At 43.6% G+C, this 15909-nt stretch overlaps 2 protein-coding genes across 6 annotated transcripts in view; one reads left to right on the forward strand and one right to left on the reverse strand.

The window, feature by feature from the left end:
• Positions 1-11075, forward strand: part of LOC127412679 (leucine-rich repeat and immunoglobulin-like domain-containing nogo receptor-interacting protein 2) — a 522983-nt gene extending 511908 nt beyond the window's left edge. For all 4 annotated transcript variants that reach the window (XM_051649250.1, XM_051649249.1, XM_051649251.1 and 1 more), the window contains one exon: positions 8229-11075. In XM_051649250.1, coding sequence (XP_051505210.1) covers positions 8241-10088 — 1848 coding nt within the window. In that variant the 5' untranslated portion in view covers positions 8229-8240 and the 3' untranslated portion in view covers positions 10089-11075. The remainder of the gene's footprint in view (positions 1-8228) is intronic.
• The window catches only part of LOC127412684 (uncharacterized), a 189629-nt gene that overhangs the window by 100119 nt on the left and 73601 nt on the right, over positions 1-15909 (reverse strand). The gene's annotated exons all lie outside the window — the stretch shown is intronic.

Consider the following 15909-nt stretch of genomic DNA (forward strand, 5'->3'; position numbering starts at 1 on the left):
ATATGTCGCATGGGGTTACCTATGGGGAACCACCACATGCAGAGCACCTACCCCAGTACAGGGCTTAGCACTGTAGAGTTTCTCTGCAAACTCATCTGCCACAGGGCTTGGAGGAAATCAACCAGGGAACACAGTTTGTAAACACTACTGGGAGTCAAGGGCGCATGTCTTCAGCTTAGGGGAGGTGAAAGGCGCTATGCGCAAGCGATACACCCGGCCAGCTGTCCCGGACTTACCTGCTTGTGCATGCCACTATGAAACCAGTTCCACTCTGAGATTGTATAACCTTGCAAAGGTGTTAGGTGTTGCCCAGCCCGCTACTCTGCAAATGTCTGTTAGAGAGGCGCCACTAGTCAAGGCCACTACACCCCTGGTGGAATGTGCTTTTAGCCCTACTGGGGGCGGCACGTCCTGGGCGTGAGATGCCATAGTTATGGCGTCAATGAGCCAGTGGACGATCCTCTGCTTGGAGACAGCGCTTCCTTTCCGCTGTCCACCAAAGCAGACAAAGTGCTGCTCAGAGAATCTAGAGCTCTGCGTGCGATCCAAATAGATGCGTAAAGCACGCACCGGACACAGCAACGTCAGGGCTGGGTCTGCCTCCTCCTGGGGCAGCGCTTGCAGGTTCACCACCTGGTCCCTAAAAGGGGTCATGGGAACCTTGGCACATAGCCCAGTCGGGGTCTCTGGATCATGTTAGAGTAGCCTGGACCGAACTCCAGGCACGTTTCGCTGACAGAGAATGCTTGCAGGTCTCCTACCCTCTTGATGGAAGTGAGCGCAGTCAGGATGGCAGTCTTCAAAGAGAGTGCCTTAAGCTCAGCTGATTGCAAGGGCTCACAGGGGGCTCTCTGTAGACCCTGAAGAACTACAGAGAGGTCCCATGAGGGAACAAGAAGCGGTCTGAAGGGATTCAACCTCCTGGCACCTCTCAGGAATCTGATGATCAGGTCGTGCTTCCCTAAGGACTTACCATCCACTGTGTCATGGTGTGCCGCTACAGCGGCTACATACACCTTCAAGGTGGAGGGGGACAGCCGCCCCTCCAACCTCTCCTGCAGGAAGGTAAGCACTGATCCGACTGCGCATCTCTGGGGGTCTTCACGTCGGGCAGAACACCACTTAGCGAACAGACGCCACTTAAAGGCATACAGGCACCTCATAGAGGGGGCCCAAGCCTGAGTGATCGCGTCTACCACTGCGGGTGGTAGACCACTTAAGACTTCCGCGTCCCATCCAGTGGCCAGACATGGAGATTCCAGAGGTCTGGTCGCGGGTGCAAGATGGTGCCCCGTCCCTGAGAAAGAAAGTCCTTCCTCAGGGGATTTGGCAGGGCGGGCTGTCGCGAGGAGCGTGAGGTCCAAAAACCACGTCTGGGTGGGCCAGTAGGGTGCTACCAGGATGACCTGCTCCTCGTCCTCCCTGACCTTGCACAGGGTCTGTGCAAGTAGGCTCACTGGGGGAAATGCATATTTGCGAAGTCCAGGGGGCCAGCTGTGTGCCACCACGTCAATACCAAGAGGTGCCTTGGTTAGGGCGTACCAGAGCGGGCAGTGTGAGGATTCTTGGGAGGTGAACAGGTCTACCTGTGTCTGCCCGAATCTACTCCAAATCAGCTGGACCACCTGAGGGTGGAGCCTCCACTCTCCCCTGAGGGTAACCTGCCATGACAGCGCATCCGCTGCAGTGTTGAGGTCGCCCGGGATGTGAGTGGCTCACAGCGACTTGAGGTGCTGCTGACTCCAGAGGAGGAGATGGCGGGAGAGTTGTGACATAAAACGGGAGCGCAGACCGCCTTGACAGTTGATATATGCTACCGTCGCCGTGTTGTCTGTCCGAACTAACACATGCTTGCCCTGGATCAATGGCCGAAACCTCCGCAGGGCGAGCAGAATTGCCAGCAACTCGAGGCAATTGATGTGCCAAAGCAGCTGCAGGCCCGTTCATAAGCCGGCGGCTGCGTGCCCGTTGCATACAGTGCCCCAACCCATTTTGGAGGCATCTGTCATAACCATGATGCGCCTGGAGACCTGCTCTAGGGGAACGCCTGCCCGTAGAAATGTGAGGTCGTTCCAAGGGCTGAAGAGGCAGTGACAGATCGGCGTGATGGCCACGCAATGTGTCCCGTGGTGCCATGCCCATCTCGGGACTCGAGTCTGAAGCCAGTGCTGAAGCGGTCTCATATGCATCAATCCGAGTGGAGTGGCCACCGCTGAGGATGCCATATGCCCCAGGAGCCTCTGAAAGTGTTTCAGTGGAACCGCTGTTTTCTGTCTGAACGCCTTCAAACAGGTCAGCACCGACTGTGTGTGCTCGTTCGTGAGGTGCACCATCAACGAGACTAAGTCCAACTCCAAACTGAGAAAAGAGATGCTCTAAACCAGGAGGAGCTTGCTCTTTTCACAGTTGACCCGAAGCCCTTGTCAACTGAGGTACGAGAGCACCAGGTCCCTGTGTGCACACAACGCATCCCGAGAGTGAGCTAGGATTAGCCAATCATTGAGATAGATGAGGATGTGAATGCCCACTTCCCTTAGCAGGGCAAGGGCTGCCTCTGCGACCTTCGTGAAGACACGAGGGTACAAGGACAGACCGAAAGGGAGGACCTTGTACTGATATGCCCGACCCTTGAATGCAAACCGCAGGAAGGGTCTGTGTCAAGGTAGAATCGAGACGTGGAAGTATGCGTCCTTCAGGTCTACCGCCATGAACCAATCTTGATGCCGGATGTTCGCTAGAATGCGTCTTTGCATCAGCATCTTGAATGGGAGTCTGTGTAAAGCCCGGTTCAGTACTCGCAGGTCCAAGATTGGCCGCAACCCACCGCCTTTTTTCGGTACAATGAAGTAGGGGCTGTAAAACCCCTTCTTCATCTTGGCCGGAGGGACAATCTCGTCGGACATACCGGCAGGTGGGGCCTCACGGCGGGGGGGAGCCTAAGGTGCCACACCGTGTCGTGGCCGTGCTGAGTTCAGGGACATCGAAGTACTTACCTGGCTCCTTGCGGGGAGACCGCCGCTGGAGCGCCAAACCTGCCAAAGTGTAGTGGTGGACGGTGGTCATGATGATGGCCGTTCACACCGGGTATGTGACCCAGGGAACAACAAAACCGCTCTTGCTGAACTCTTGTGTACCGCAGCCACTTGGGCATGCGGCACAATTAAATGCAAAGGTAACAAAAGATTCTCCTCCCGGCCCTCCACCAGGGTATGGAGTGGTCTGCTTACCAGCTCCAGAGCAGCGGGTTTCGTCATCCCTGGGTCGCCCATCTCAGGGGCGCTTCGAAGCCTTTCACGGGTTCGTAAGACGGGTGGCGTCTGCTTCCTGCAGTGGGCTCCACACCGGGGTCGGGCCGCAGTGGCGGGCTGCGGCGGAGCCGGTGCAGTCACCGCAGGGGGATGCCCTTGGCGATGAGCAGACGGGTGCGGGATCTTGAACCACGCCGGGGCAGGGTGTGCTGGATAACCTCCGTCTGCTGCTTCACCGCTGAGAACTGCTGGGCAAAGTCTTCGACGGTGTCGCCGGACTGGCCAACCTGGGAAATGGGGGCGCCAAGGAACCGTGCCTTGTCGGCCTCTCCCATCTCGACCAGGTTGAGCCAAAGGTGGCGCTCCTGGACCACCAAGGTGGTCATCACCCACCCGAGAGACCGCGCCGTGACCTTCATTGCCCGGAGAGCGAGGTCAGTCACCGAGCGCAGCTCCTGCATCAATCCCGGGGCAGAACTACCCTTGTGCAGTTTCTTTAGCGCCTTGGCTTGGTGGACTCGCAGGAGAGCCATGGCGTGCAGGGTGGACGCGGCTTGTCCAGCAGCACCATAGGCTTTGGCCATCAGGGATAACGTAAACCTACAGGCCTTGGATGGGAGCTTATCCACTGGGGGGATTGCAGAATAGTCCTTGACCGCCCCACCTTCGAGGGTAGTGAGAGCGGGGAACCTGAAGGATCGGGACCGGGCAGGATAAAGGTGCCTCCCACGACCTTGTCAGCTCTTCATGCACTTCCGGGAAGAAAGGACGGGGGCAGGGCGTGGCTGTGAGAGCCACCGCGAGCCCAGGAACCAGTCATCGAGCCGCGAGGGTTGGCTGCCCGGGAAAGCATGTCGTCATCTCCGCATTAGCCTGTGACTGTGCGACCGGACCCAAAGGGAGGAGCTCAGCTGAGGCTTCCGTGTCCGACTGGACAAGCCCGCTCTCCGATGCTGCTCTCGAGAGCTCATCACCTTCGCGGGCTCCTAATAAGTGGTCAAACTCGCCGTGAGACGAGCCGGCAGACGCATCCGGAAGACCGATTGGGGCAGACGAGCGTGCTGGGGAATGGGAGGTCCATGGGCGGGGTTACCCGGTGGAGGTGGTCCCATTGGGGTCCCCCCAGTGCTAGCCGCGCTGGCCTCATACCCGTGGGTAGAAAGACCGAGGCGGGGAGCCTCTGCGGTGGCTTGCTTTCTTACGAAGGTAAGCCACGACTGCATCGTTGCCATGGACATGTTCTTGCAATGAGTACATGACCCATCCACGAACGCTGTCTCTGTGTGAGCAGCGCCCAGACACGAAAGACAGTGATCGTGGCCGTCAGAGGGCGAGAGATAACAAGCACAACTAGGAATAACACACAAACGGAAAGACATCTTTAAAAAGACGCATCTTTAAAAAGACATTCCGTGTGTGCTGCTCTTTTAGAGAAATATACTGTTTTAGAGAAATATACTCTTTTATTTCTGTCGAAGCACCTAGGGGCGTTCTCTGCAGTGCACCAGTGCAGAGGGGGGAGAAGCCGCTGAAATGCGCCGTCAGATCCAGCAGAGGTGAATGAACAGCCGTGGGAATTCAGCTCAGTGAGCACTGACCTTTCGGCTCTGAAGAGAAAATCTGAATGAGTGGTTGCATACCAGCTCCTTTTATACCCGTATGTCCGGGGGAGTGGTATGCAAATACCACTCGCCAATTTTCATTGGCCTTTTATCAAAGACCAGAGGTGTCTCGGGCTCCCAAGAGTGACCCCTAGTGTCACTACATTGACACAACGTCGAGTGAGTGACCGATAGGGAACAGCACCATCACTATTTGAAAAAAGTCTTTTTTGATCAAATCTAGGCAGGCCCCATTTCCAGCAGCTATCACTCCAACAATTTATCCTTGAGTAATCATGCTAAATTGCTAATTTGGTACTAGAAAATTACTTGCCATCATATCAAACACAGTTGAAAGCTATTTAGTTTGTTAAATGTAACTTAACATTGTATTTGTGTTTGTTTTTGAGTTGCCACAGTATGCAATAGACTGGCATGTCTTAAGGTCAATATTAGGTTAAAAATGTCAAAAAAGAAACAGCTTTCTCTAGAAACTCGTCAGTCAATCATTGTTTTGAGGAATGAAGGCTATACAATGCTTTAAATTGCCATAAAACTGAAGATTTCATACAAAGGTGTACACTACAGTCTTCAAAGACAAAGGACAACTGGCTCTAACAAGGACATAAAGAGATGTGGAAGGCCAGATGTACAACTAAACAAGAGGATTAAGTACATCAGTCTCTAGTTTGAGAAATAGATGCCTCACATGTCCTCAGCTGACAGCTTCATTGAATTCTACCCGCTCAACAGTTTAATGTACAACAATAAAGAGAAGACTCAGGGCAGCAGGCCTTATGGGAAGAATTGCAAAGAAAAAGTCACTTTTGAAACAGAAAAACAAAAAGAAATGTTTAGAGTGTAAGGTGCATGAGAAGTGCCCGACAAGACCACATCTATGGCAAGTGCAACAAGAAGCATGGGGTGAAATGTCACCTGAGTATCTGGACAAACTGACAGCTAGAATGCCAAGGATCTGCAAAGCTGTCATTGCTGCATATGGAGGATTTTTGATGAGAACTCTTTGAAGAAGTTTTGTCTTGTAATGTAAATAAATGTAAGTGCCATCATTTGTTGAATTATAATGGCCCATATATATATTTACAGTGCACAGGTTACAATTGGACAGGGAAAATGTTGCTATTTGAATCTAGCTCTCATCAAATGTTGAAATTATGTTATTGTTAATTTAAATACCACCTAAAGCTATAAAAGAACACAAGCAAAGTAAAGGGCACTCTTTTGAATGAATTCATCATGTTTGTCCCTGTCCATGGTACTAAATCACCCAAATATGCAAAGCTGCCCTCTAGAGGTCAAAAGCCGGGAACAAACACACACACACACACACACTATATATATATATATATATATATATATATATATATATATATATATATATATATATATATATATATATATACTGGCTGCCAAAAGTTTGGAATAATGTACAGATTTTGCTATTATGGAAAGAAATTGGTACTTTAATTCACCAAAGTGGCATTCAACTGATTACAATATATAGTCAGGACAAAAATTCCTATTACAATTTAAAACAAAAAAAAAAAAAAAAAAAAAAAACAGAACTTCTTAAACTACTTCAAAGAGTTCTCTTCAAAAAATCCTCCATGTGCAGCAATGACAGCTTTGCAGATCCTTGGCATTCCAGCTGTCAGTTTGTCCAGATACTCAGGTGACATTTCACCCCATGCTTCCTGTAGCACTTGCCATAGATGTGGCTGTCTTGTCGGGCACTTCTCATGCACCTTACACTCTAAACTTTTTTGTTTTGTTTGAAATCTTCAGTTTTTTATTTTTTTTGCAATTTCAAGCATTGTAAAGCCTTCATTCCTCAAAACAATGATTGACTGACGAGTTTCTAGAGAAAGCTTTTTTGCCATTTTTGACATAATACTGACCTTTAGACATGCCAGTCTATTGCATACTGTGGCAACTAAAAGAAAAAAACAAAAACAAAGACAATGTTAAGCTTCATTTAACGAACCAAATAGCTTTCAACTGTGATTGATATAATGGCAAATTTTCTAGTACCAGATTAGCAATTTAGCATGATTACTCAAGGATAAGGTGTTGGGTGATGGCTGCTGGAAATGGGACCTGTGTAGATTTGATCAAAAATGACTTTTTTCAAATAGTGATGGTGCTGTTTTTAACATCATTAATGTCCTGACTATACTTTGTGAACAGTTGAATGCCACTTTGGTGAATTAAAGTACCAATTTCCTTCTGAAACAGCAAAATCTGTACATTATTTAAAACTTTTGGCCACCAGTGTATAACTCACACACACACACACACACACACACACATAGATTCTGAATTTAGAGTGTTGATGTCAGACTTTCAGTACCTCCAGTAACTGATTTGATTTAAACATGACTTGTTTCGACTTTTGCAGAGGGCAGTCTTACTTACTGGAAATCACTGTTCACCTTGTTTGCCTTGTGTGCTTTATATTTGTTATGGGAAATTGTGTTAGGAAAAGTACAACCAGACTTTTTTAAATTCAAAGCTGAATCAGTTAATGGCAAACAAACAAAATCTTTCAAACACAAAAATAATTTTGTGACTACTTTGAACTTTGAAACTACGAGCATATTATTTAGGATAATTAAATTAATTTTGCAATCTATGATCTTTTTTCTCTGCATAATTCTGTATGAATGTTTATAATTATATTATAATTTAATTAAGTATTATGGAGCAAATGCTTTCAATCTTTGTAATATATGGTAAGTAATGGTTTATCAAAATGTAGAGATTCTGTGAAGATGAATTTCATGAAACTATTTCATGGCATTTAAACAGTATTATAAACCATCAATCACTTAAAAAGGAAGCTTTTGAAAAGCCGCTAAACTACACAGAAATGTGACAGTGAGACAGTCCAAATCTTCCAAAGTACTGAACCGACTGAGGAAGAAAAGCAGCAGGACACCCACTGGGCTGTGAATTCATGCGCAAACAATAAAGAATCAATCCATGCACATACAAGCCCACAAGCAAGAACTGAGGCAGTGTTCATTCGTATTTGCATGGCTACACCAATCTTTGTTAGTTCTTCGTGGACAATACTAATTCAAATTAATTTTTTGGATGGAATATGCTGCTATTCTTTCAGAATCTTTCTTGTAGATTAAGTGCTACATATATAATGCTAACAAATATTAGTAAATGTTTCATTGATTAAGTAACCAATTTAACCAGTTTCTGCCTTTTGGAAGTTTTTCTAGAGATGTTAACTGTATATTGCTGTAAAGTTCATTTTTATGGCTTCTGATATATAGATTGCAATATAGACATCAAGATATCATCATTTCTCACATATACTAACAATTCCTTTTTCTCTCTCTTCCAGAGCCATGACAGTATGGTGTACTGTTTGAGTCGAGTCATGCTGCACACAGCCGTGTCTTGCTGGCAGCCTTTGCTGGGGCTGGCCCTGATGGCCATTTTCGTGGGCTCCAGTCTGGCCTGCCCCTCCCGCTGTGAGTGCTCCGCCCAGAGCCGCTCTGTCATCTGCCACCGCAAGCGCTACACCGCTATCCCTGATGGAATCCCCATCGAGACACGAATCCTTGATCTCAGCAAGAATCGCATCCAGGCCGTCAACCCTGATGACTTTGCTGCCTACCCACACGTAGAAGAACTGGACCTGAGTGGGAACATCATTGCCTACGTAGAGCCCGGGGCCTTCAACTCTCTCTATAGCCTCCACTCACTGAGCTTAAAGAGCAACCGCATCAAGCTCCTCTCGTTAGGTGTCTTCTCTGGCCTCACCAATCTGACCACACTGGATATCAGTGACAACAAAGTTGTCGTTCTGGTGGATTTTATGTTCCAGGACCTGCGCAACCTAAGGTCACTGGAGGTTGGTGACAATGAGCTAATTTACATTTCTCATCGGGCTTTCAGTGGACTATTATCACTGGAGAGCTTGACGCTGGAGCGCTGTAACTTGACGGTGGTGCCCACAGATGCCCTATCTCATCTGCACAGCCTGGTGAGTCTACACATGCGCTACCTCAGCATAAGCATCCTTCACCCCTACTCCTTCAAGAAGCTATTTCACCTCTGTCACCTTGAGATCGACAACTGGCCATCACTTGATGTGTTCCCAGCTAACTCTCTGAATGGCCTCAACCTAACCACACTTTCGGTGACCAACACCAACCTTTCCACTTTCCCCTACCAGGCACTTCGCCACCTGCCATACCTCACACAGCTTAACCTCTCATACAACCGCATCCGGACGGTGGAGGGTGGCCTGCTTCAGGACCTGGTGCGATTGCGAGAGCTGAGGTTGGCCGGAGCTCAATTGGTGTCCATCGAACCTTATGCTTTCCAGGGCATCCGCTGGCTCCGCTTGCTAAATGTCTCCCACAACCGCCTCGATACCCTGGAGAGGGGAGTGTTCCACGCTCCTGAGGCCCTGGAGGTGCTGTTAATCAATGACAACCCTCTGGTGTGCGACTGCCGTCTCATGTGGTTGCTGCAAAGGCGCCATTCCATTTCTTTTGGTGATACCCAGCCAGAGTGCAGCACACCAGAGGGCATCCACGGACGCCCCTTCAAGGAGTTCAAAGAGACCCTGCTATCCTACTATGTGACTTGCACCAAGCCGAAGATACAAGAAAATCGGACACAGATGGTATCAGTTGAGGAGGGACAGTCGGCTCGGTTGTACTGCAGTGCAGAGGGGACCCCACGACCCACCATTTCCTGGGTCACACCACGCCGACGACACCTGACCAACAGGAGCCACGGCAGGGTGACTGTCCACAACAATGGCTCTTTGGATATCAAGGCAGCTGAAGTTCAGGATGACGGTGTGTATATGTGCGTGGCCTCTAACACAGCAGGCAATGACACACTTATGGTATCACTGGCAGTGAAAAGTCTGGGCTCGCTGTATGCCAACAGGACCCAGCATTACACAGATACGAGCAATACTACTGCCAACGGTACCAACCTTCCCAATGTGACCTTTGGCCTTGACCTAAAAACTATCTTAGTTTCTACAGCCATGGGCTGTTTCACATTCCTAGGAGTGGTTCTATTCTGCTTTCTGCTCCTGTTTGTGTGGAGTCGAGGAAAAGGCAAACATAAAAACAATATTGATATTGAGTATGTGCCACGCTCAAAGTCCAATGGGACCTGCGCTGAGGAGGCAGATCAAGGTGCTGGGCCACGGCGCTTTAACATGAAAATGATTTAAGACATTTAAAGCTATACCAGTGGGAATTTACGCAGATCTTTATTTCACAAAAGGGACCTGGAACAGGAATCTTTAAAATCAATGCCAGGAAACTTAACAGCTCCAGAGATTCCATTCAGGTTTGGTTCAGCTTGGACTTCAGTGAATTCACAAAGGATAACATGTGTCAATATTTAACCATTTTCATTTTCTATGAAACCCTCTGGGTAAGAGGGGATGTTCACCAACACTCCTGAATTGTGTACAGAACAGATTTGTAAAATTCAAGTATTACTCTTAGTTGCCGAGGCTCACATATGCTTTCTCACTGCAACCAACAGATAATTGGGAATCTGTTCTCTCATTCATTCTCCTGCATATATGTACGTAATGCCCAGTTATGTATGTGTATGTTAACATGTAAAATTACTTTCTTTTGTTTCAAAATGTAATGACCGCCAAAATTTGCATTTCCTATGTGTTTGAAGGAAACATGACCAAGCCATCGTCTCGCTTCTCAAACTGTTTGAGGCTGGAGGACAAAAAGATTTAGTGGGTATGAAATGTTAACTGAAGAAAGTGTGTGCCGTTTGTCTACCCCAAGTTATTCTCCTTATCTGAAGAATATTATATTTGTTTATAATCTGGAGAAAAAAAAAGAAGAGAGATTATTTATTAAAAAAGGCCTTTAAAATCAAATTCAATAATACAAGGTGAACATTTTCAAATTGTTTAAAAACATGCATTTTATTATGATTTTGCTGTAAGTATACACCTTAATTTCAAACATACACCCATGTTTGGTTGTGCTCTTGTCCATTACGTGACTCTAACCCCTTACCTGGTACAAAATACAAAATGTCTTCATTTCCATTCGTCAACATTATAATTTTTTTATTTTTCCTTCCCTAGTAAGAAAATCTGACTTTGTTGTGGTAGTTTCTCATTTTGTTGTTGAATCATTTAGATTGTAAACAGTTAAAAAGTAAAAGATAAAAATACATGTATGTGGAATAAAGAATATTAATTTGTATTCTAATGTTGCATTTACACTCAGACTTACATATATTTTTGCACATTACTAATTGCAGTGTTTCTTTTGTTTCAGAGATATGGTATATTTCATATAATTTGAAAGACAAAATAATTACATATCACAGTCATGAGACCTAATTTAAGACCCTGGTCTAACATTGTGTTGTAACTCTATTGATTTCCCAGAAGACACTATGGGGTTACTGGCCAAGATTAGGAATATTTTAATTTCTCTAATCTCAGTCGGGCCCAAAGGACTATATGCAAAAACTTAAACAGTTTCATTGGCCCTTTTCACTCTGTGGTCTGTGTTACTGCAGTCCCTATGGACAGAAAGAAGGACAGTCACACTATTGCCTGAGAAAAATGAAAATTAGGTTGACTACGGTTCATGGGCACCAGCAGGATTTCATCTGAGGGTACGCACAGAAATCTGCCTTGTACAACCTTATATCTAGGGGAGTCCAGGGGCATGCTCCCCCGGGATAATTTCTTTGCAAAAACAACACCAAAGCATTAAATTCTGATGACTTTGAGAAAGCTTTTTTTTTTCTCGAGTCGAGTAGCGTTCATGTAACTATTTGCTAAAGCATTTCTTCCAGTAACAGTTCAGAACCGTTTTAAAAAAGCAAAATGCACCACAACGAATAGAGCAGAACGCAGGAGTCTCGAGACACATTTTTATCAGTTGAAGTTCTTTTTAACAACATGATGCAGTTGTCAAAAGACATCCATCTAGCGAATGTTTACATGGAAAACAATTGAAAAACAGCATGAACGGATGCAAAAACACGTTCAGTTTGAACAGCCTCTTGTTCACATGACACAGCACTAGCTGAAGTTACCTCTCAAAGTTACCTCTCAAAAAGATAGCCTTTTGTCTCAGTTGATTGTAGGTTTGTTCTCTGTATTTGTAAATATCCCAATGCTGTTTTACTGTGCAAGAAACCGCTCCAAATGATTCCGTAAGAGAGCGCTCTAAATGAAATATACTGAATCATGAATCGATTCAGACAGTTTTGTAAGCCCGTTTGGCCAATTCACTGAAAAGAACCGACTCAAAAGAATTATTCATTCGCAAATTGGTCATCGCTAGTTCTTTTAAACTGCCATGTGACACACTTCATGATTGATGAAATATTCTGAGAGTAAATATTTCTCACGTCATTTGGAGTGCTCATGATAGGTACAGTACGATTGAATGTACAGTTGCAGGCACCACTGCTACGGTTAATGGGTCAGATGCAGCCATTTTCAGCTCAAGGGGAATAGTTGAACAACTCCACAAAAGCAAAACACCCACAAAAACACACAGACTTACTTACATTAATCATCCATGACCTAATAAGTCCCTACAAAGTACTTTCTTAACTTCACAACTACATATATAACTCATATTGAACTTCAAATCAAATTTGTCATGAAATATGTTGTTAAATATTAATGGCTTGTGTTCTATAAGGAAGTCCCTGCTAAATGCCCTTGAAAACATCACGTCTGCATTATTTTTTGTGCCTGCTGTCTCAGTGTAGCTGATCTTTGTAATAATGTTAGCACAAGCCACATGAAACAGGTCCACAAAGTTGCCCCACCAATTGCTTAATTGCCTAAAAAAATAAAAAGAATAAAATACAAAACAATATAGAAATAACAGACAAATGAGTCAACGGTTGGCATGCAGTAGGAGTATACAGCTATAAAATGAATGTGATTGCTGGTGTTATGGACATCGCCATCTTTAACATTTACTTCAGTCACTGTCACTATGGGTAGGTGTTAGAATACGGTTGTGAATTTGGTTGTTTGTTCATACATACAGTATTCAAGCCGATACTGTAAGCTGTTGAATGAACAGGACATCAGGACTCACACCTGTAAATAAATGTGGTTGTCAATCCCAAACACTGACTGTGTGAACGTAGCCTTAGATTGGTCTTGGAAGAAATTATTGATAAATATTTACGTTCCTATCTACAATATATATATGATTTTTATTAGGGATGCACTGATATGGAAATTTTGGTGGATACCATTAACCGATAATTCATTATATTTGGAGGCCGATCGCCAATTTATTTGCCGATAAATCTAAATCTGGATATAAATCAACATTCTGTGTCCCGGATTACAAAAACAAAAGGCTCAGCTTATAAAGCCACGTCCAGAGCACTTCAAATGAAATCAAACATCTAAAGTGGATAATTGCTTTTATTTTAACTTCAAATACAGAAAACAAGGAATCTGCAAGGAAACATCGAAATCTTTCTTTTTCCATAATTATTTACCAAATGTAGCCTACTTTGACCCAGTTAAAATTCCTATGGCCAACGTTTTTTTAAAGTCTATTGACCCTTAAATGTATAATTAATTTGATGAATGAACTACTTTTATATATACAGTGCACTGCACTTAATTCAAACTTGTCAAAAGACCACAATAAGGAATGCAAACAAGTCTCAAACTCACTATCAACATGATAATATGCTTTAACATACAAAAAGAATAAAGAAACAAAATGAATGTGGGGCATGGATAAGTAAAATGGAGCGTTTACTCTGATCCAGTATGATCTTCTAAAGCAAAATCTGCTGCATGCTGACATGTCATGTCATGCAGAAGACACCAATCAAAACCCTCATGGTAAGTAGTGTGTGCCTGCGGCTTTAATATATCATCCTAATTTTGTTATCGGACTGATAACCGATAACATTAAAATTCACATTTATTGGCCGCCGATATATCATGCATCCTTAATTTTTATTGCAGATACAAATCTTAGAACAGTTGGAAACATTTTTTAGATCTTTTTCTCAAGAGTAAAATCAGATAAGCTGGAGACAAATCTGCATTTGCTCTTCTAATTAACCTCTTTCATGTGAAGGAGAAACAGATTATATAAAATCATATAGTACTTCAACCACAGTAAACTTCAAGCATGATCAGCTGCAAAAACAAAACAAAAAACTAACAATGTAAAGAGGATGTGGATCGTTCTAATTCAGTATGTATCTAGTGGAATTTTCCATTTCTAAGCAAGACAGTATAAAACCATGTATAAAATTGAATGTTTATGCCAACAATAAGATTCGGATGGAAAATGTCTCTATTGTATCATCTGCCATTTAAAACAATTTGGCGTCAAACAATGTGGTGTCAAAAGGCACACACACACCAGCTTGTTCATTAGAGAGCCAATTTAATTAGAAAATCACCCTGTAGGGCTATGACAGAGGAACTGAGTCTAAGAAAAAATTCCCAGTGTGATACAGAAAACATTTTGCATTACTTAATTGTATTTATGAAGTCTATAATTATGTTCCAAAAGACCTCTTAGGCATTGCTGCCAATCTGAAGATGACTGAATTATGATTTTTTTATTATGATCTTTTTTATGCATAATGTGTAGTCTACAGTGTAGTGTCATATAAAGATGCTGCATGAATCAGGTGAATTATCATTTCATGTTATTCCCATGATACAACTATGCAGTTCTTTACAGCATAAAGCAGCCAAATATGTTCAGGGACAGGGTGTGCAGTTCAGGAGACATCAAATGCAGTATTGCAACAGCTTCCTTCAATAGCCCACTGTTTTGAGCATTATGATTTGAGATGGCATAGAGATACATTTCCATTGTTTACTGTTTGATAGTCTTTGCTATGTAATCTCACTGGATATTTTACTATGTATCTGAGTCTGTCCATCACTCTTACTCAGACTGTAATTTTCCCCTCTGTCCAGAGTGAGATCAAAGCCACACATGATGGTTTCAATAAGTCTGTTATTCTATCAGAGTTTCTTAAAAAGCCATTTTGTGGAGACCTACTGATACTATACAATGCATCCGGAAAGTATTCACAGCGTTTCACTTTTTCCACATTTTGTTATGTTACAGCCTTATTCCAAAATGGATTAAATTCATTATTTTCCTCAAAATTCTACAAACAACACCCCATAATGACAATGTGTAGGGCTTTACTGGTTGTTTAGATCAGTGTTACTATCAGAAATAATTGATAATTATTTCTTAATTAATATTTAAATTAATTAATTGAATCTAACTCATTAAAACCTCATATGGGGCTCCAGTAAATGTAGTGTGCTACGTTTAGGAGTGGGTTTGGTTATTAGTAATAATTAATAATTATCAAAGATAATTATTAATTATTAAAATCAATAGAACATTGATGAGAATCAATGTTAGCTTTTCTAATCCTTTAAATCAACAATTATCAAAGATAATCGTTAATTGTTCACATCGATGAAACATTAATTAAAATTAACACTAGCTTATTGATCCTCAAATTCAACAATCATCAAAGACTTATCAATTATCAAAAATCAATAGAATATTAATAAGGATTAACATTGACGGGGCACCACCCTGGAATCAGGGACTAATAACCAGATAGTATAACAGTCTCAATATCTTTTCTTAGGAAAATCGACATCCGAAGAATATCGATTTTCGGGAATAAAAACAATGAATGAAGGCTTGAATCCGAGCACTAACATCCCATCAGCATGACACAGGTGTATGCAAAACAAACCAAAACACTTCTCTTTGTAATATAAACAAAAGATTATTTATGCAGTAATATCAATTAATAATTAATACAATGCAGTCAATAAACTTCCGACTTACAACTTCAAACTAAACAGTGATATGATTAGATATGGAAAACAAAATAATCCTATAACACATAAGGTGTGTGTGTGTGTGTGTGTGTGTGTGTGTGTGTGTGTGTGTGTGTGTGTGTGTGTGTGTGTGTGTGTGTAAGGAGGGACGTGCACAAAATGGCGGACG

Source organism: Myxocyprinus asiaticus, chromosome 22 (assembly GCF_019703515.2).
Source record: "Myxocyprinus asiaticus isolate MX2 ecotype Aquarium Trade chromosome 22, UBuf_Myxa_2, whole genome shotgun sequence".
In the NCBI taxonomy this organism is placed as follows: Eukaryota; Metazoa; Chordata; class Actinopteri; order Cypriniformes; family Catostomidae; genus Myxocyprinus; species Myxocyprinus asiaticus.